General features: G+C 40.1%; 1 protein-coding gene across 7 annotated transcripts in view; it reads left to right on the forward strand.

Annotated features, from left to right (window-relative positions):
* The window catches only part of LOC127166535 (probable ATP-dependent RNA helicase DDX5), a 74258-nt gene that overhangs the window by 35272 nt on the left and 15842 nt on the right, over positions 1–23144 (forward strand). For 4 of the 7 annotated variants that reach the window (XM_051111891.1, XM_051111892.1, XM_051111897.1 and 1 more), the window contains exons 2-5: positions 1660–1793; positions 1888–1953; positions 2042–2183; positions 6148–6308. In XM_051111891.1, coding sequence (XP_050967848.1) covers positions 1668–1793; positions 1888–1953; positions 2042–2183; positions 6148–6308 — 495 coding nt within the window. In that variant the 5' untranslated portion in view covers positions 1660–1667. Of the gene's footprint in view, positions 1–1659; positions 1794–1887; positions 1954–2041; positions 2184–2210; positions 3417–5899; positions 6016–6147; positions 6309–23144 lie in introns of those variants that run through there. The other 3 variants (XM_051111894.1, XM_051111895.1, XM_051111893.1) reach the window with 3 other exon arrangements.

A 23144-nucleotide genomic window follows, 5' to 3' on the forward strand; every position in this document is an offset into this window, starting at 1 on the left:
GTTGAGTCCAGGGGTGAGTTTGTGCCTGGGTGGCTGTGTGTGTGTGTGTGTGTGAGAGAGAGAGACAGAGTGCATTTAAAGTGCATTATCCTAACTCTTCACAACTTTTTACACATGAAAAACAAGTCATTCTTAGGAAATATGTTTATCATGTTTTCAGAGACTGCAAAAACATTTAAACTATCACCCTTTTAAACTGGCAGATGAAGACTGTAATACCAAGGATGAACACTAGATGACCTCATAGGATAAGGAATCTTTTTAACTCTAAGCCTATCTCAGTCTCACTGTATCAGAATGACTTAAAAGCATTTTGATTTTAACCCTTTCATTGCTGTAACCCTTCAGTCCAAACTGGTACAAAGATACTGTTAATGTATGTGCCCGCTGGGCACCGTTTTTCTGATGGCACCAGGGTTGCGGATGCGCTGGCGGCGAGGGCCCGTCATCGCTGCTTGCAGCTATATTTATTGTTGTTGTTGTCAGGCTAATATTATCTAACTAATATTAAGGCCGCATAGCAGACACTTGCGACACCGACACGTATAACGATTGTGGACTCTTCAATGAAAATGGGTCACATTTATGAAACCGTCCTTAAATCCATTCTTGATGTAAACTTTCAAATTCATTAAAAATTAATTTTGTATTTTCAAAATGTTAGTTGGTACGAATAGAATGAACACCTGCTCCCTACCACACATAAATGGTGCGTAAAATGTGCTGTGTTTTTTTTTGTGGCAAATTAACAACACTAAATTTTGATGCACTACCATAATAATATTTCAAGTTCATTTGCCCTAACTTTTTTTTTTTTTTGGTAGCTGAGAGCTGGGTAAAATGGGGCACTCATCACTGTCACTTTTTACCCAGCGGTCCAATCAATGGAGGAGGGGTGGGACAAATACCACACTAACCAACCATCTTATTTGTACAATGACTGAACAACAATGGAGAAGTTAATATTGTTGGTTACTGCACTTTTATGTTCAGTAATAATCTTTGGAACGACATACTATTAATATGTTACGAGCGCCTGTTTTTTTTTTTTTTTTTTTTTTAAAGCTCGTTAAAAACACTTTGCTAGACACAGGTTAATTTAATATTTATTGTTAGGCATATGGCCTATTTGTCTTTTTTTTATTGCATTTATGCAGTATTCTGAAGCCAAACCTAAGAAGGGATTCTAGAACATTTCACTGTGTTCCTGGACACTTATGTAGTTGTAATTTATAGTCAGGGATTATGCTAATAATGAATAGGTGTGCATGTGTGTCCTATTCACAAATGCTTGAAATTTACTAACATGCATATTTAACTATCAAATTTGATGTTTACAAAGCATTTATGAATCTGGAGGACGGTTTTTGGGAAAGGCTGTTTTACAGGCAAATTACCCAGAATTTACTGCTATTTGTATTGCAAAGTTATCTACTTACAACTGAGTGCTTGTTCTAAAAGATACATCATTCTCATGCTGTAGTTGTTTTGTTGCTGTTTTCTTCTGTAGCACATTAACAAAAAATAATAGCACTAATAACAGTATAATTATTATTATTACCAAATTTATATAATAACTTTCTTTAAACACAGCACAGTAATCACTTATTAATAAAAATCCATATGCAAGTTGTACATATATGTATTGTTGCATTACAGATTATGTGATGGATGTGATCTCTAAACAGTCCTGGTTTGAGCCCACACCTATCCAGGCCCAGGGATGGCCTTTGGCCCTCAGTGGAAAAGACATGGTTGGCATTGCTCAGACAGGATCTGGGAAAACCCTGGCTGTGAGTGTTAAGTGATTAATGTATTATTCAGAATGTATTCAAAGAAAAGTGGGTAATTCTGTTGCTAAGTATTTGCATATCTTTGTGTTCACAGTACCTGCTACCAGGCATTGTACATATCAACCACCAGTCTTTCCTGGAACATGGTGATGGCCCTATTGTAAGCAACCTATCATATTTTGAACAACCCCCCCCTTAAGACTTCTGTGTGACAGACTTCTCCATGGTCTTGTTATCTTGCTATATAGTGCTTAGTGCTAGCTCCCACTCGTGAACTGGCGCAGCAGGTGCAGCAGGTTGCTGCTGAATATGGAAGAGCTTCCCGCCTGAAGTCCACTTGTATATATGGTGGCGCACCCAAAGGACCTCAGATCAGAGATCTTGAAAGAGGTATTGTGATCTTCTATAAATCATTTTTATGTTACTGTTTATTAGGGGTGTAACAAAAAGCAAAAAGCAGCAATTATACCTTTTATTGCTGACTACCATGTTAGCTTGGCATGAGGAAAATTTGCACACTAGTGTTCCAATAAGCCGCTCTAAAACTATCCTGTTATTTTCTTCTTTTATTATATGTTATGAAGAGAACTGTGGTATTTCAAACATACTTATATAGTTTAGACGCGGAGCGAAGGTGAAGCGGTGTTTCTGGTATCAGTGAGCGAGGAGTGGAGTGGGAAACTGTGAACCTGGAGCGGAGCTGGAGCGGGAAAATGTGAACCTGGAGCGGAGCGGTTATAAAATGCTCGAAGTGCGGAGGGGAAATTGTTGTTGCTCCACTCCGCTCACATACTCTGGTGGACACGTGAGCATCAGAACTGGATCACAGAGAAATGGAAGAAGGTGGCCTGGTCTTAGGTCTGCACGATAAATAAAATGGCAGTTGTGATTAATCAAAAGCTGTAATGCATATCTTTCAGTGAAGCATGGTTCTGTGATCAGCAGTAAATCTCCATCTAAAGGCCAGAGGAAGCTCTTGAACGGAAACCACAAATACGCCCGAAATAGACCCTGGAAATCAATCGCTGCAGCTGAGTAAGCGTTCTTTATTCTGTGTAAAAAGCCACACCATCTCATTGAAGGATTTATTTCAAACACTTGACTGACGTTATGAAGTGAGTTTGGAGTAAAAACATGTTATTAAATGTAGTATTTGCACATGCTTTCAGATGTTGCAGCATTTCTGCACAGAGCCATAGTTCACTGAGAAGCGTCTGCAATAATGAACCCGATAAAGCGCAGCTTTTCAGTGAATTACGGCTCTGTGTATTAAATGCTGCTCCATCTGAAAGCACCTGCTGGAGATTTACTACCGATTACACAACCGGCTTTACTGAAAAAATGTGCATGACAGTTGCCTTCGAATAATCGTGCAGCCCTACCTGGTCTGATTAATCACGTTTTCTTTCACATCACGTGGGCAGCCAGGTGCGTGTGTGTGGCTTACTTGGGGAACACAAGGCACCAGGATGCACTATGGGAAGAAGGCAAGCCGGTGGAGGTGGTGTGATGCTGAATGTCTACAACAGGGGTCACCAAATTTGTTCCTGGAGGGCCGGTGTCCTGCAGAGTTTACCTCCAACTTACCTCAACACACCTGGCTGGAAGTTTCAAGTATACCTAGTAAGACCTTGATTAGGTGGTTCAGGTGTGTTTTATTAGGGTTGGAGCATCCGAAGCCTGGCTTATAACATAGCAAAAGAGGAACTACCGTTCACAAAATTCAAATCACAAATAATGCTCCTGATGAAAAAGAATGGGTTGAATGTTAACCACCAATTATAAACTATGATAAAGTTATAATCTGAGAAAGTTGTTGACTTGGCCTCCAAATTCTTCAGATCTCAATACAGTCAAGCATCTGTGGGATGTGCTGAACAAACAAGTCCGACCCATGGAGGCCCCACCTTGCAAAGTACAGGACTTAAAGGATCTGCCGCTAACATCTTGGTGCCAGATAACCACAGCACACATTTAGGGGTCTAACGGAGTCCATGCCTCGACAGGTCAGGGCTTTATTATTTGATCAAAAATACAGAAAAAACAATAATACTGCAAAATGTTATTACAGTATAAAATATAAAATTTAGTTTTTACAGTATACTTTAAAATATAATTTATTCCTGTGATGCAAAGCTGAATTTTCAACAGCTGTTACTCCAGTCATAAGTGTCACATGATCCTTCAGAAGTCATTCTAATATGCTGATTTATTATTAGAATTATCAGTGTTGGAAACAGTTGTGCTGCCAAATATTTTTTTGGAACCTGTGATTCTTTTTCAGGATTCTTTGAATAACAAGTTAAAAAGAACAGCATTTATTCAGTCTACGCTAAATCTGTGCTATCACTTTAAAAATTTACTGACGCCAAACTTTTGAACAGTAGTGTATATTGTTAGAAAAGATTTCTTGGTTAAATAAATGTTCTTTTTAACTTTTTATTCATCAAAGAATCTTGAAAAAAAGTATCACAGGTTCTAAAAAATATTAGCAACACAACCGTTTCCAGCACGGATAATAAAGCAGTATATTAGAATGATTTCTGAAGGATCATGTGACACTTAAGACTGGAGTAACAGCTGATGAAAATTCACATTTGCATCACAGGAATAAATTGCATTTTAAAGTATGCTATAATAAATATATTGTAATAACATTTTGCAGTATTTTTTTCAGTATTTTTGATCAAATAAATGCAGTTTGATGAGCATAAGAGACTTCTTTAAAAAAACATTACAAGTCTGACTTATCCCAAACTTTTGAGCGGTAGCAATATGGGAAAACCCGTCAGATGTCACACTGGGATGTTTTCAGGAAATTCAAAAAAATAGGTTGAATCAATTATGAATGAATGTCAATTTTTTTTTTTTTATTAAATTATTATTCTATAACATTTTGTCTATCATCTATAATATCTTGTTCCTTGTTTAGTGCAGAAAAAAAGCAATTTAGTCTGCACCGATAGCCTTGTGGTTAGTGCTCCGACATATGCAGAAACCTGAATTCGATTCCTGTCTTGAGGTCCTTTGCCGTTCCCGTAAGATTTTTCTTGTCATCTCTCCACTGTACTCTCTGAATAATCAAGTAACAAATTATTAACCTATCAAAATAAACCACGTAACATATTTAATAAAGGTGAATCAGTGCACATGCCCCACCAGTCCTGTATACATTTTTTAATTAAAGTTTTAGCTTTTAAAGTTTTTTTTAATATATATATATATATATATATATATATATATAATCGTGAGATGGCAGAGCACAAGAGAACAACACAGTCTGAAGTAGCTGCTTACTTAACTATCTTACTCGTCTCAGTCTGCTCAATCTTGATGTCAGTGCCCTAAACAATGTTATAATGGACTATTTCTCATCCAGAGATAAAAGATCAGGTGAAGTTACTAAAGAGGAGGAGTCTGATGACAGTTTTGATTATGCACAGTGCGCGAAGAGTTGAGCTGCGCTCACTTTTCTAAATGTAAACTACAAGATACAGTATTCGTGCTATCTAAATATACAAGGAGTGATCAGAAGTTCAGAGACTATGCACATGATAAACAACGGAAAACTGTCCTCTTCAGGGTAACGTTAGTCTGCGCTCCTGACAGACAGCTCTCGTAAAACCTGTGAAGTGAAAGTGAAACCCGTCTCACTTTTTCTCAAAATTCCATTCTTGAAAATCATAGCTCTCAGCCAACTTAAGATAGCCATAACTTTTGTTACATTCAAGCTATGGACACAGTAAAAACAGTTTTGGTAAGGCTTTTATATAATATTAAAACCTAAAAAAAGTAAAATTTCACCATGTGTTGGTTTTTCCTAGATCACATCACAAATTTTAACTGGGTCAACTGTATATTTTTGCATTTTCATAAGCGGCATCTACTGTTACATTGTGAATTTGTTTTTTCATTAATCCTGTCTGCCATTCTTGTTCAGACCAATAATAATATAATCCTTTAGAATTCTGACTCATACTTTTTTCTTTTTTTTTTTAATGGTTAAAGATTGAAATGTAAGATTTATCACTGTATAAAGCTTATTAAGCTTATTATTGTGTCAAAAATCTGTACTATTTGAAAGTTGTTTAAATTTATTTTTACAGTCATTTTGTGCCCAGGGGTGCCCAGACTCGGTCCTGGAGCTAAACTATGCAGGACACCTGCCCCTCAAGACTGACTTCGGGCATCCGCACTATAGACATTGCCCTACTCCCCCATTGTATGAATTTTATTTGTGCAGATCTCAAAGCCTTAAATTTGATTTTAAAGACCTTGCAGATGTGTTAAAAATACTTCCATACAGTTCTACACCTTTTTTCATTTGTTATAATTCTGTACTTTCATTAAACAGGTGTTGAAATCTGCATTGCAACCCCTGGCCGATTGATTGATTTCTTGGAGGCTGGGAAAACTAACCTATGCCGCTGTACCTACCTTGTCCTAGATGAGGCAGATCGTATGCTGGACATGGGATTTGAACCTCAAATCCGCAAAATTGTTGATCAGATTCGTGTGAGTTCTTGCAAACGTTTCATTCCCATTGGGGGGTGGGGGGTGGGGGGTGGGGGGGGCTGTGTTACATCCTTTAATAACCCAATTTTTACAAGCTCTGTAGCACACACCGTTTCACTTACAGTCACTAAAATTCTTACATCCAAAGATCTCATCAGCCTAAACAACTTTCATGCTGACACAGTGCTCCACCCAAGTCAGCTATTGTGGATTGTTTAAAAAAACGCATGCTTTGGAATTTGATGTACTCATCCTGGGGTTTTCATGCTATCGTCACCAAACTGTCTCAAGACACTGAGGATCCAAAAGGGATTTTTTTTTAACGGTTTAACCATGATGAGGCAACAAATTTATGGCGAAAAAGAGAAACAGGAAGTGTTGTAACTTCTGCATACTGACTGATTTTAATCAAAATTCAGCAGTTTGTTCATTGTATGAGATCACACAGTTTGTCTGTTATGAGTCAAAGTTATAGCACCACCAACTGCCAGCAGGAAGTCATTTTCAAAATGTTTTGAAATCACTATCTTATTTTTACCCGATTTGCTTCACATTTTATGACAGATGTAAAACCGGTTTCTTGACATCTTAAACAAGGCTTTGAACTGGTTCAAGGAATAAATACGAAAACTGGAAACAAACAAAATTTTGACAGGAACATAACCTGAAACTGAAACAAAATCAAATTTTATACCTCAGAACAGATTCAAAATTTTAATTGCCCATTAACATATGATGTTGGCATAGCCAAGAAGTGAAATTCCCACACTCAGCAGTGTGTTAATTATCGGTAAGTTGCAATGGAAATGCCCTGGCATAAGAGTTTTTCTGAGGATATGTCACAAACCACCAAGCATTAAGCCTACATTTAAGTAAAATGAATGGCAGGTAATATACAGCTTGTCATGTGGTTTGTGTGGTTTGAAACCAGCGAAAACTCCAGGATAGTTGTAGAACATGGATACAGAGAAGGGTCACATTACACACCTGCAGTGCTTCTGTGAATGGAGAAAACAAAATAAAACTTTATACATAAAAACAAAAATGCCATTTTGTCCGACAAACAAATCAGACAGGAGAGTATAGATTAACTTTGGTGGGCTTAAACTTGAAAAACTTTGTGTACTGTGTGTATTGATGTCTTTCCACAGTATGATGTTCATTCATGTTCATTTCGTCCTTGAATTAAAAGACGATCAGCTCACATGTGCTGCTTGAACTGAGGCAATACAGTGATCTGTCAAGACACGTTAAAGAGCCACAAAATGGTATTTATTGTTTGAATTTCTTAAAAAAAATACCATTTATAGCTGAGACTTTGTTTCACATCAGAAGTAACCTGCTTTGTCTTGTCTATTGGCATGTTGTCAGTTTCCTCTTTGCTCCGCGATGTGTTTTTCACTGTGTCAGACCATGTAGTGTGAGAGCACAGCAACAGTAACTAAGGTGGGGCAGGTTTCTGCGAAGGGTCAATTGAGATGGTTTAATAACAATATTTTGTTACGGTTACAAAATATATAAAGGATGGTAAAACATAAACAGTTAATTGTACACAGAATGTATGTAAAATATTAGATAGAGAGCGGGGGGCTAGAGGGATTGAGAGAGGGAGAAAAAGACGGAAAGAGGTCAGAGCCCGAAGAAGAGAGACAGCAAAGAAGAAGAGAGAGAGCAACAGATCAATCTTCTTTTAGCTGCATAGTCCTGCCCGGTCTTCAGAAGAGGGCATACCGTAAACATCTCTGCTTTGCATACTTACAGCAATAAACAGTAGGTAGAAGTTACACTAACTGAGAGACCTGATATGAGCAAGAGAATCGGTGTTCAGCCGTACATATGAAAAGCCAAACACACCGAAAATGGGACGAAACTGATCATTTCAAATACTTTGATAACTTATGCACACAAATACATGAAAATGTTTGCTAAGCACTATAACGACATGACATTCAGAAAGTAAAATGGAGTAAAATGATTTGCGCAGATATAAATATATTTAGGATTTTAAAAATCAAAACAGCATGCCTATAGTGAGACTGATTTGGTTTAATGGGCTTAAAAAAATAAGGAGTGGGTAGATTTTTATCATTGTAGGGTGGTTGTGTTCACACACTGCCAACACACATTTACGTCCAAACACCATGTAAAAGTGGACTTTGCATAATAAGTGCCCTTTAGATAGTCCGTAGTACAATCTGTGCCGTTCAGCGTGACCACCACCTGACAGTGCTGTTACAGCCTATTTGAAGGATGATGTTTTGCGTCAACAATGCGGGTGAAGTACAAAGCCTATAGTTTACATAATAAATAATATTTTAGCATCCAGATACGCCGCGAATATGGAATATTTTGTTTCGTACTGAAAGAGCGAGGGAGGCTTCAGTTTCACTTTAAATTTATACGTTATGGCTTGACATTTATATAGCCTATATAGCCTAAATACTGGATTTTTTTTGTGGAGACAAGAGAACTACAACAGTCTAGGTCTATTCATAATGTTACATGTTACATAATGTAAAATGTGTAAACAATTTGCTGGTGTTTTAGCCTACATTGTTTCTCAATTTACTAATAATAAAAAGGGTACATACAGCCTACGCAACATGTTTTTTCCTCTCAAAATGCAATTTTATATGAGTAGCTTTTTGTTCTTTTATTTGTAAAAATTGAAAAAACACTTCATCTTTAAAGTGTTGACAGTTTTTCTTTCGTTGTAATACATTTGGCCAAAATCTAGAAAAAATTATGCTGTATTGGCTATGGCTAACCCAAGACACCAGACCAAGACTCTCTTGTTGTTGTTGTTGTTTTGAGTAAAGAATTTATTATTATTAGGGGCCAAGCACCGAAGGTGCGATGGCACCTATTGTATCCGTTAGTGTTCTTATTCTTCTTCTTCTTCTTCCGCTCTTGAGTCTATGGCAGCCCATAAAACCGCTTGCGGGAAAGTTGTGAAATTTGGCACACTGATAGAGGACAGTCTCATCATTAACCACAGCAAATTTGGAGTCTCTAACTCAAACTCTCTAGCGCCATCACTTGTCCAAAATTTCAATAATTTTATGCTAATAACTTTTGAACCGTAAGATCATCTCAGATCATGCTGGCAAAAAGTTATGGAATTCAAGCTGATTAGTCAAACTGTTATTAAATAACGCGCGAACAATTTCTACAAAAAGCAGGCAAAAATGGTTGCGATGCTATATCTCCACAACGGTTTGGCGTATTGAGACCAAACTTGGTGTGTGTCATAACAAGCATGACCTGAGGCTTCCTGCAGTGTTTCGGCACAGTGCCACCTAGTGGTCAGGAGATATAGAAAATTGATATTTTTGCTTATAACTTCTGAATGGTTAGGCCAAAAATCACAAAACCGGTCTCTTCAGATTCGGAGCATCATGCCGAGTCCAACCATACACAATTTTTCCATGTCAGCCATTTTGGGTGTCGGCCATATTGAATTTTGTCCAAAAATGCAATATTTTACGAACGCATTGACGTATAATTACGAAACTCGGTATGTGTCTTCGGCACCAAGCCCTGACAGTACTCAAAAAGTTTGGGGGCAACGCCACCTTGTGGTCAAAAGTTATAAAGAAATTTACAAAAATGCTAATAACTTCTGTTTACATTAACCTATTGTAATGATCTCAATAGAACGTTGATACCAATTATGCCAATATTGGCCAAACATCCTGTCAGCCATTTTGATTAATGTTGAAAACCTACTTTTTCGAACTCCTCCTAGACCATTAGTCCGATCTTCACCAAATTTGACTCAGATCATCTTCAGACCTTGCTGACAAAAAGTTATGGATTTCGTGTCGATAGTCGAAATGGTTTCCGTTTAGCGCGTCAACGAATTTGATGGAAAGATGCCAAACTACATCTGAGGCTGTATCTCTGAATACCTTTGACATATTGACACCAAATTTTAAATGTGCCGTTGTCACCTCACACTGACCACGACACATCAATTTGGTAATGGCGCCACCTATTGGTCAGAAGTAATACACCATTCATTAAACATTAATAATGAAATTTCCAAAAATGCTTATAACTTCTGATTGGATTAGCCTATTGCAACAAAACTATTGCTATTGGTTGTATTTATAATTTTTCAGCCATTTCAACTGATATCACTCTAAAAAGGCTTTAATTACTCATTGCTGTAGTCGGTCTGTTGCTCCTTGCCGTGCTTAGCTCCTCATTCTGCCTCTTTTGTGCTTGGCCCCGCAATTGCTGCTTGCAGCTATATTTATTATTAGGGGCCAAGCACCGAAGGTGCGATGGCACCTATTGTATCCGTTGCCGTTCCTATTATTCTTCTTCTTCTTCCGTTTCTTCCGCTCTGGAAGTCTATGGCAGCCCATAGAACCGATTGCGGGAAAGTTGTGAAATTTGGCACACTGATAGAGGACAGTCCCATCATTGACCATAGCAAATTTGGAGTCTCTAACTCAAACTCTCTAGCGCCACCACCTGTCCAAAATTTCAATAATTTTATGCTAATAACTTTTGAACCGTAAGCCACAGAATCAAAATTCTTTTTTCCTCTGAATCCTTGACTCATGCCGAGTCGAAGTGCAAAATTCAAAAATCGTAAGGTTTAGTTTTTTTTCTATAAATTTTTGTTCATAAAACATACTTTTTTGAACTCGTCCTAGACGGTTTGTCTGATTTTCACCAAAATTGGCTCAGATCATCTTCAGACCATGCTGGCAAAAAGTTATGGAATTCAAGTTGATTAGTCAAACCGTTTTCGAATGACGCAAGAACGATTTTTACGAAAAGCACGCAAAAATGGATGTGAGGCTGTATCTCCGCAAATATTGTATTTTACAAACACATTGACGTATCGTTACAAAACTCGATATGTGTCTTCGGCACCATGCCCTGACAGTACTCAAAACGTTTGGGGGCAGCGCCACCTTGTGGTCAAAAGTTATAAAGAAATTTACAAAAATGCTAATAACTTCTGCTTACATTGGCCTATTGTAATGAAACTGATGTCAATAGATTCCTTGGGTCAAGCCGAGAAAATTGATATCCATTGTGCCAAAATTGGCCAAACTTCCTGTCCGCCATTTTGATTAATGTACAAGACCTACTTTTTCGAACTCCCCCTAGACCATTAGTCCGATCTTTACCAAATTTGACTCAGATCATCTTCAGACCATGCTGGCAAAAAGTTATGAATTTCGTGTCGATACACGAAACCGTTTTCGTTTAGCGCATCAACGAATTTGCTGGAAAGATGCCAAACTACATCTGAGGCTGTATCTCTGCAAAGCCTTGACATATTGACACCAAATTTTATGTGCTATTGTCACCACACCCTGACCACACCACGTCAATTTCGTAACAGCACCACCTGCTGGTCAGAAGCAATACACCATTTATTAAACATTAATAATAAAATTTTCAAAAATGCTAATAACTTGTGATTGCATTAGCCTAATGTAATAAAACTGGTCTCAAAATATTCCTTGGGTCATGCCGACAACATACATACCAATTATACCATACTTGGCCGAACTTCCTTTCCGCCATTTTTAATAAATGTACAAAACCTACTTGTTCGTACTCCTCCTAGACCATTGATCGGATTTTCACCAAAATTGAGTCAGATCATCTTCGGACTGTCCTGACTCAAAGTTATGGATTTTGTGTCGATAGAGTAAACCATTTTCGTACGGCGCCACTACAGATTTTAGGCTTGATGCCAAAATGATTCTGAGGCTGTATCTCTGTAATGCTTTGGCATAATGACACCAAAATTTGTGTGTGTCATTGTCACCTCACACAGAACGCATCACATCAATTTGAAAACAGCACCACCTATTGGTCAAAAGTGATAAGCCATTAAATTATATTATTGGCTGTATTTATGATTTTTCAGCAGATATCATCCAAAAATGACTTTAGTTACTCATTGTTACAGTCGGTCTGTTGCTCCTTGCCATGCTTAGCTCCTCATTCTGCCTCTGTTGTGCTTGGCCCCGCAATTGCTGCTTGCAGCTATATTCATTATTATTATTATTATTATTATTATTATTAGGGGCCAAGCACCGAAGGTGCGAAGGCACCTATTGTATCCGTTGGCGTTCTTATTATTCTTCTTCCGTTTCTTTCGCTATTGAGTCTATGGCAGCCCATAAAACCGCTTGTGGGAAAGTTGTGAAATTTGGCACACTGATAGAGGACAGTCCCATCATTAACCATAGCAAATTTGGAGTCTCTAACTCAAACTCTCTAGTGCCACCACTTGTCCAAAATTGCAATTATTTTATGCTAATAACGTTTTAACCGAAAGGCACAGAATGAAAATTATTTTTTTCCCTGAATCCTTGGCTCATGCCGAGTCGAATGAAAATTCAAAAATTGTAAGGTTTAGTTTTTTTTCTATTAATTTTTGTTTGTAAAGCCTACTTTTTTCAAACTCATCCTAGACAGTTTGTCTGATTTTCACCAAAATTGGCTCAGATCATCTTCAGAACATGCTGGCAAAAAGTTATGGAATTCAAGTTGATTAGTCAAACCGTTGTCGAATAATGCTCGAACAAATTCTATGAAAAACACGCCAAAATGGTTGTGAGGCTATATCTCTGCAACGGTTTGGCGTATTGAGACCAAAGTGGTCAGGAGATATGAAAAATAGTTATTCTTGCTTATAACTTTTGAATAGTTTGGCCAAAAATCACAAAACAGGTCTCTTTATATTGGGTGCATAATGCCGAGTCGAACCATACCCAATTTTGCCACGTCAGCCATTTTGGGCATCGGCCATATTGAATTTTGTCCAAAAATGCTATATTTTACGAACGCATTGTCGTATCGTTACGAAACTTGGTATGTGTCTTCGGCACCATGCCATGGCAGTACTAAAAAAGTTTGGTGGCAGCGCCACCTTGTGGCCAAAAGTTATGAAGAAATTTACAAAAATGCTAATACATGCTTACATTAGCCTATTGTAATGAAAGTGATCTCAATAGATTCCTTGGGTCATGCCGGGAACATTGATACCCATTAGGCCAAAATTGGCCAAACATCCAGTCCGCCATTTTGATAAATGTTGAAAACTACTTTTTCAAACTCCTCCTAGACCGTTAGTCTGATTTTCACCAAATTTGATGTTGATCTTCAGACCTTGCTGACAAAAAGTTATGGATTTCATGATGACGAAACGGTTCTCGTTTAGTGCATCAACGAATTTGCTGGAAAGATGCCAAACTACATCCGAGGCTGTATCTCTGCAAAGCTTTGACATATTGACACCAAATTTGATGTGTGCCATTGTCACCTCACACTGACCACGCCACATCAATCAGGACAGAAAGGACCCAAGAGCGGATGAGGCAGAGAATAATTTTATTAGCCAGTAATACTGGCAAAAACTGGAAAAAGCTAAAATAAATAGTCCGTAGATAGAAAAAAGGCACAGTTCCGAAATCCAAAAAATCCGGAAAAAACCATACCCCGTCCGGGCAGAGCGCTCAGCCTCCATCAGTGCCAGAAGAGAAGATGGGCAACGAATCCAAATCGGCAGGCAGGAGAATAGTCGAGCGGAGCAGGGTCGACAGAGGTGCAGACAGAGATGTGGACGGTAGCCAGTAACAGCGTCGAAAACCAGAGCACGGGTCAGGTCCACAGAGACAATCCGAAAAGAGCGAGCACTAAGGGCAGAGAACACGTTACACCAGCTGGGCAGAGAAGAATCTAGGTTCACTTGACTAGACTGGAGACAAACGAAAGTAGAACTCGCAAACTCTCAGAACACACTGACACAATACAAAGAGAACAGCCAGGAGAAATAGACCGACTAATTAAAAGGTGAGGCGAAGCAGGTGCGCCAAACAGGCGCTGCGCTGATTGCAGAGGACAATCAGCTGGCGCTGGAACAAACAGGGAAGCCCCAAAAGATAACGGAGGGGGAGAGAGAGAGAGAAACCCAAATGAATAAAACGAAAAAACACAATAAAAATAGAAAATCCCCCCAGCAAAACGGACAGATCAGAGTCCTGACAGTACCCCCTCCCCCAGGAGCGCCCCCTGGCGCGACAGAGGAAGAAGGGCCGCGTTGGATGTACTCATTGATGAGCGAGCAGTCCAGGACGTCCCGAGCCGGAACCCAACATCTCTCCTCCGGACCGTACCCCTCCCAGTCCTACCAGGTAAGCGCCCCCACCACACACCCTCAAGGAATTATGGTGTCGGGAGGCGGTTCGCCTGGCGGAGTTTAAAGGCGCGACAAGGCGTCTGGTTTGGCGTTCTTAGAACCTGGGCGGTAAGACAGGGTGAAGTCGAAGCGCCCAAAGAACAAAGCCCAGTGAGCCTGCCTGGCGTTCAGCCGGCGGGCGGACCGGATATATTCGAGATTCTTATGGTCAGTCCACACCAGGAAAGGAAGGGCCACTCCCTCCAGCCAGTGACGCCACTCCCCCAAAGCCAGTCGAACAGCCAACAACTCACGGTCACTGATGTCGTAGTTTCGTTCTGCGGGAGACAAGCGGTGTGAAAAGAAAGCACAAGGGTGCAACTTGTTATCAAGAGGGGATACCTGGGAGAGCACGGCCCCGACCCCCACCTCTGACGCGTCAACCTCCACCACAAATTGACGGGAGGGGTCAGGGGTTACCAAAATGGGAGCTGAAGTAAATCTGTGTTTTAGCTCATCAAACGCCACTTGGGCGGCCGCCGACCAACTGAATTAGATCCTGGTGGAGGTCAACGCCGTCAAAGGGGCCGACACCTGTCCGAAGTTCCTGATGAACCGCCGATAAAAGCTGGCGAAACCCAGGAACCGCTGTAAGGCCTTTCAGGAGTCAGGTGTCGGCCAGTCGGAGACGGCTCTTACCTTGGCAGGGTCCATGCGAATCCCCTTCACCGAGATGATGTGTCCCAAGAACGAAACGGACTTAACGTGGAACTCGCACTTCTCCGCCTTGACAAACAGCTGATTCTCTAGCAGCCATTGAAGCACCTGCCGGACGTGCTGGACATGATCCTGATGAGAGGGAGAAAAAATTAAGATGTCGTCTAAGTAGACGAAAACAAACCTACCAATCATGTCCCTAAGCACGTCATTGACAAGTGCTTAGAAGACCGTTGGGGCGTTGGAGAGGCCAAAGGGAAGAACACGATATTCAAAGTGCCCCCGGGGGGTGTTAAAGGCGGTCTTCCATTCGTCCCCTTCCCTTATCCAAACTAGATGGTAAGCGTTGCGAAGGTCCAACTTTGTGAAAAACTCTGCTCCCTGCAAGAGATCGAAGGCCGAAGACATCAGCGGCAGGGGGTACCGGTTTTTAACAGTGATGTCAACCCTCGATAGTCTATGCAGGGACGCAGAGAGCCATCCTTCTTTTTCACAAAGAAGAACCCCGCTCCAGCTGGAGAAGAGGAAGGACGAATAATACTGGCGGCCAGAGAATCATTTAAATACTTCTCCATAGCCTCCCGCTCCGGTGCGGAGAGGGAGTAAAGCCGACCGCGAGGCGGAGAAGTACCTGGGAGGAGGTCAGTGGCACAGTCATACGGTCAATGGGGTGGGAGAGAGACCGCTCGGGACCTGCTGAACACTGCCCGCAGATCATGGTAGCAGGAGGGTACCCGGGAGAGATCCATCTCTTCTTCCTGTAGGGACACAGAAGCAGACACCGGAGAAGGAGCAGCCACAAGACAGTGTGTATGACAATATAAACTCCAAGAATTAATTGAATTGTCTGCCCAGTTAATGAACGGCCCATGACGAGTGAGCCAAAGGTGACCCAAAACCATAGGGGCAGACGGGGACTTGCACACTAAAAACCTGAGCTCCTCCCGATGATTCCCCGAGGTAAGGAGACTCACCGAGTCCGTGATCTGCGAGAGCCTCATCAGAGGTCGGCCGTAGAACCCATGAGCGATAATAGGCGATGGGAGGGGTTGGAGGAGAATTCCCCGGGGACGCGCCCACTCCTCATCAATAAAGTTACCCTCTGCTCCCGAGTCAATGAGAGCTGAACCCTTAAAAGAAGCATGTTTAGTGATTATGGACACAGACAACTTAGTACATGACCCATGAGTGGAGGAAATGACCGTACCACTCATATTAACCCTTTGAGGTGGACAGGACTGTTTAACAGGGCAAGACTGAGCGTGATGACCTTGAGCTGCGCAGTACAAACAAAGACCTTCCAGCAGGCGGCGTTGTTTCTCTTTGGCAGTTAGGCGCAAGCGGTTAACCTGCATAGGTTCACTTTCGTCTGAACTTGGGGCAAGGGGAGTAGACGCGACAGGCTCAGTGCGCATTCGAGCACGACGGCGCAGCTTTTTCCTGGTGTCCAATCGGAGGGCAAGACTGATTAAATCGTCTAGACGATCCAGAACCTCGCGAGCTTACAGTTCATTTTTGAAGGCGTCGTTAAGTCCTTCTAAAAAACGTGCAACCAGTGCCTCAGCATTCCACCCAGAAGTAGCGGCCTCAACTGTGCGGAACTCAACTGAATAATCTGCCACAGATCGTCTGCCTTGTTGAATGGACGCCAACAGCCTTGACGCCTCCTTACCAAAAACAGATTGATCAAAAGTCTTAATCATCTCTTCTTTGAAGCTTTCAAAATCAAAACAGCACCTGGCCTGTGACTCCCATACAGCGGTACCCCATTTGCGCGCTCTGCCGGTAAGCAAAGAAATGACGTACGCCACTCTTGAAGTTTCCGATGCGTAGGTTCTAGACTGAAGAGAAAAAACAACCTTGCACTGAACGAGGAATGATTTACAGCTTTTAGGCTCACTGGCATACGTGGGAGGATTATTCACTCGAGGTTCAGATGACAACGGGGATAGGCCGACCGTCGAGGGTGTGGAGGCAAAACCACTAAGAGCGAGGTGATCGAGGCGCTCCACCAAACCCGCAAACTGAGCCGACAAGTTGTCCACTGAGTGGCGGGTGGATGACAGTTCCTGTTCGTGACGGCCCAACATAGCTCCCTGAAGTTCTAATGCAGACTGCAGGGACGATCCTTCCGCTGGGTCCATTGTTGGTCAGTGTGTGGTGTCAGGACAGAAAGGACCCAAGAGCGGATGAGGCAGAGAATAATTTTATTAGCCAGTAACACTGGCAAAAACTGGAAAAAGCTAAAATAAATAGTCCGTAGACAGAAAAAAGGCACAGTTCCGAAATCCAAAAAATCCAGAAAAAACCAAACCCCGTCCGGGCAGAGCGCTCAGCCTCCATCAGCGCCAGAAGAGAAGAAGGGCAATGAATCCAAATTGGCAGGCAGGAGAATAGTCGAGCGGAGCAGGGTCGAGAGAGGTGCAGACAGAGATGTGGACGGTAGCCAGTAACAGCGTCGAAAACCAGAGCACGGGTCAGGTCCACAGAGACAATCCGAAAAGAGCGAGCACTAAGGGCAGAGAACACATTACACCAACTGGGCAGAGAAGAATCGAGGTTCACTTGACTAGACTGGAGACAAACGAAAGTAGAACTTGCAAACTCTCAGAACACACTGACACAATACAAAGAGAACAGCCAGGAGAAATAGACCGACTAATTAAAAGGTGAGGCGAAGCAGGTGTGCCAAACAAGCGGCGCGCTGATTGCAGAGGACAATCAGCTGGTGCCGGAACAAACAGGGAAGCCCCAAAAGATAACAGAGGGGGAGAGAGAGAGAGAGAAACCCAAACGAATAAAACGAAAAAACACAATAAAAATAGAAAAACCCCCCAGCAAAACGGACAGATCATACCCGAGTCCTGACATTAGCTCCTCATTCTGCTTCTTTAGTGCTTGGCCCCGCAATTGCTGCTTGTAGCTATATTTATTATTATTATTATTATTATTATTATTATTATTATTATAGGCAAAGGGGGAAAAAAAGTTATTGACCAGTATTTATTCTACTCAAACCAGTTTCGGAACAGTTGTAATACAGAAAAATGCATGAACTAACTTTGTCTACATGATGCCATGGTTTTTGGATATCTCAATTGCCATGGCGATTTATTAAAATAATGGCAAAAAAGGAAACATACATTTTCGTATAGCCTTTCTTTAAAGTGCATTGTTCAAACGCCACAAAACTGTTGCATTGTTTAGGCTATTAACAGGTTCCATTAGCATTACACACTACCAAGATAAAACAATCTTAAACTGAAAGAATTTTACCCAGTCTTAAAGTTAATTCAAAATTTTATGGGCAACGATAAGGAATACCAAAAAGAAATACCAAGAACTGGAGTGATACTCTCTGTTCCTTTGTATGAGTTAGAAGCCTGGTCACTGCGTTTTTTACTAATTAAATAGACTAGATCTTGACCATGAGAAATGCCTTTACAGATACAGTTACAGTTCTTAATGTATGAGGCTTGGGAGGATTACTTTAAAAATGTATACCATTACAGTTACAAATTACTTGATGAAAAAAGTATTCAGTAATGTAATCCAAGCACCACACTATAAAAGTAATGTAATCTGATTACATTCAACAAACAAACACACAAACTGTTTATTTATTTGTGCACATAACATGAGTCGGTCTGTGGAATGTATGGTGAATGTTTTGTCCAACAGAGTTTCTTTCACAGGCTTTTGGCTGCTTTATTTTTGTTACTAACTACCAGATCATGCTGTTTTCGACACTCAAAGCTTTGGATCTTTTCCCTAAACAGTCAGAGGAAATTCCCAGTGCTTCATGAGGCATTATTTGCCCATCACTACTGTCAGCCGAATGAATGAGTGTCACGTCCCACTTGTTTACTTTGAACCAGAAGACACTCCCACTTTTGATGGAAGGCCTCATGAGGCATAGGAAACTTGTGGCTAGAAAGACAGGTATTTTTTACATAGCTACGAAAAGCGTTAAACATGGACGCGCACACGGTTGCCATGGTAGTGAGCAATACTTGCTGACAAGCACTTCTTACTATTACCAGTTAAACAATTACTTTACAAAAATGCCACAACACAGTCATGTATTCTGCTGTATTAAAGCTTTAATCGGGATAAAACCATATATTAAAGCTATAAGCAGTAGAGCATTTACAAATAACACTGTATCTAAAAGTATGAGACGACAACAAACAAAAAGACATACCATTCTGAAACGTTCTGTAAGAGCTGTGTTTGCACAGTTTCTTACCTCTTCAGTATATTCTCTGGGTCTCATTCTGGTTCAAATTAAGAAGCAATATTGACGACACCATTGTTTACAATGGAACGTGACATTTCTGGATGTGCACTAGGCAGTTTAGCGAATCACACTGTTTCAGCTATCCAATTTGAGCCCATTGCGTATTTCTGAGGGAGGGGCTTCAAAAAAGCATGAAATCATCAGAGCATTCATACGAAAGGGACAGAGCGGTCTAGAATAAATGTAAATTATGTTAAAAATAATGTTTTTTTTTTTTTTTTTTTTTTTAAACTAAAGCCTGATTTATGCTTCTGCGTTGTTGTCCGCATTGACATGCAGGACACATGCAGACCGCTAGTCTGCACTGTCCATGGGCATGATGCTTGTGTAAACTGAAGTACCACGACAAAAGCCAAAGAAGAAGAAGCCACTTGTCAGAGAAGCATCAGCTGTGACAGTGGCAAATAGATATCAAATCATTAAATCATTATTTAAACTACAAAAAGGAGTCAACAACAGAACAGGAGAAGATGGCATACTTCCAGTCTCCACAAGGTCTTGTACCATGCTATGTAATAATGCTATGTAGTATAATAAATAAGACACTTGTTCTATGCTTTGTTTTATTTTAAATAATAATGTGTAACATTAAAATACTGTATATTAAAGTGCACATAAACACACAAAACTCAGATACATACAGAGGGAGGGGTTCTAGCAGACTATTCACAGCGCTTGTGGTTCGCATAGAATTGGCTCACTGTAACAAGATGCACATCAGGCTACGCTGTACGCTACACGAAATATGCACAGCCTACGACAGCTACGGCATAGGTTTGACGCAGAAGTAAAAATCAGCCTTAATCATTAACACGTTAGACTGCACATCATAAACACAATCAGGCCTAGGAAAAAGTTAACCACCCCTATAAGAAAAAACTTTTTTTAACTGCCATTTTCTTCTTATTTTCCAACTGCCATTTTCTTCTATTTTCTAAGAATATTTTGTATTCCCATTGTATATTTTGTATATATAAGAATATAATGTATTCCCAAAAATTCCCCAAAACTTTTAGGAATGTTCTTATTGTTTTTCTTAATATTGTTCTTTAGAAAAACTAACCAATGACTGATAATGTAAACAGTTATCTGCCCTGAAATTCAAAATTCAGTAACGTCTAAATGAGTCAGATAGGGATTGTTTTGAACTTTTTGAATTTTAGCCTACAAATACAACATAATCTTTGGCAGTATCTTGCAAAGCCATGCATCCGTCAAGCTGGTCTCGTTTATTAATGAGTCTTCAGTAGGAACAGCCATTTATTCAATCAGATAATGACGAAGACTAAATTTCTGAGAACTTAATTTTTCAAGAATTTTGCTTAAAATAAATTCCAAGAAATATGTAAGAATGTTACTAAGACATTTCCTTACTTATTTCTTAGAATTATTTGGGGCCTGGATTCATGAAAATCTTGATTTGGTAGAACCTAGCCCTGACAACACAAGTGACCTCCTTATTAGGTCTGTGCAATTAATTTAGATCATAATAAAATCACGGTTTGAATATGCATGATTTCTAAATTGCTTAATAGCACGGTTCTTTCCATGCACCAACCTCCCGCAGTATGCTATCCAAACCAATCAGAATGCAGCGCTACGGAAACAGGGAAGATGAGTTCAGGACAGGATGAGGACTTGGTGCCCAAAAAAATTAATGTCTATAGTGTGGAAGTAGTGATGTATCACAGAGCCAGGTAATGGCTCTGTGATACATCACTAAAGACCTGTCAATCTGTCGTTGCAGGAAAACAGTATTATTTTTTGTTTTAATAAATGAATGTCCTGCCAACTAAACGTTGTACAGATGTAGTTACATACATTAATAGGATGAATGTGTAGGACATAAAAGGTCATGATTTACACTAAACTGACTTGCATTCAAACATGTAAACTGCACATGAATTAGTTTTCATACAGATTTGTCTTCTTGACAGATTTATTCAAACATTCATAAATTACAAGGTTATGAAAAAAAAGTGTGTGTGTGTGTTTCCTAGTAGATTAAAACGCTAGACTTTAATTGGCTTCCTTGAGGTAAATCTAATGGTATGTACAAGCTGTTTATTGATAATGTTTCAAGGATTTGTCCCTTTTTAAGATTAAAAAAGCACAAACCTAACTGCAATCTTTGAATGGGAGGTGCGTTACAAATAATGTTCATTGACACTTTGTTAAGTCTCACTTCTCTCTAAAATTTCAGAGTGTGTGTGGCACAAGTCTTACAGACAGTTGAGTAAGAAAGTAGATGTGCGTGTACGTGAGATTTTCAGTACTGTAGATAAGCAACTGTTTGATATATCATAGTATATCATGAAATACTAAGCATACTGTGATATACAGTGAAATGTCACCACAGCTAGAGGTCGACCGATGTATCGGTTTTGCCTATTAATCGGCACTGATAGTTGAATCGCGGAACTATCGGTAATCAGCAAAAATCCATGCCGATAGTTTTTCCGGGTCAGGCCCGTTGCTGGAGCGGCTCAGAAATTCCTCATTATACAGCAAAGTCCCCATCATCTTTGTTATACACATAGACTGTAAAATACATGGACGTAGTGTCCGTGACGTCACCCGTAAATTTCTGAAGAGCATTTTTGAAGCTCTTAGTGGGCGGGAGTCAGCCGTCGCCATCTTGGAATTGCGTCATTACACGTCACTCCCGGATAATCGAAAATAGGCAAATAGGCGGGACGTGGGTGCGCTGGTTGCTAAAACCACGCCCGCCTAGCGCGACGGTAGTGACAGCTGCGGCAATCCACCTGTCACTTAAATGGCCACGCCCTAAATTATGCAGAATCGGGAGGTTGCCACTTGGTTATACAGCAGGAGAGCGGCCTCTAGTGGCGGAAATCACTGACAGCATGTGCAGTTTGTTTAGACACGAGACACTGCGTGCTGCACAGAGCTGGACACTTCAAAGGCGATTTAAAACATCGACAACGAAACGGTGTGTACAGTATACTGTAGTGCATGTTTTCATATCATTACTAAGTGATAAATTTGTTGACTAGATGCTGCATTAGTATACTTTTGCCCGTTTGGTGATCAAATAAACTCTTGTACTGCCGCTGGAGTCGATGCTTCACTAATGCTTCACTAATGAACATTTTGCAGATTCTGCGACGCGTCCTGTGTGTGATACCGGATAGCTGCGAGTTCTTCTAGACGTAGTGCTGCACTTTTACCCCTTGTGTGACTAAATATTTTAATATTTAGATTAGATAACCACAAATGTTCTAGAATAGAAGCAGTTAAATTGTGAAAGTACACAATATCCATATGTATGAAATTTTAATACTGTGGCATTTGTGTAGATATTTAAAGATGGCTATCTTCAGCTTGATTGTTGATGTAATGGTATCACTTTACAATATGACTCCATTTGTAACATCAAGATTGCTAAAAGCTGTAGAATAGAAGTATTTTTAATTTTAAAGTTAATTTTAACATTTACTGATATTTTTTAAAAAATGTAGTTGCGTTTGGTAATATTAATAAACAATGAACTAACGATAATGATCAATATATAATTAATAATAATATTTTTATTAATTTACAAAGTATGGTTCAGTAGGCTACTTTTTTTTTTTAATAGTAGAGCACTATTTATTTTCTGTTCAGAGCCATTTTAAAAACTATTGGTCAGTTAATCGGT

This window comes from Labeo rohita, chromosome 6, assembly GCF_022985175.1.
Source record: "Labeo rohita strain BAU-BD-2019 chromosome 6, IGBB_LRoh.1.0, whole genome shotgun sequence".
NCBI classification, from domain to species: domain Eukaryota; kingdom Metazoa; phylum Chordata; class Actinopteri; order Cypriniformes; family Cyprinidae; genus Labeo; species Labeo rohita.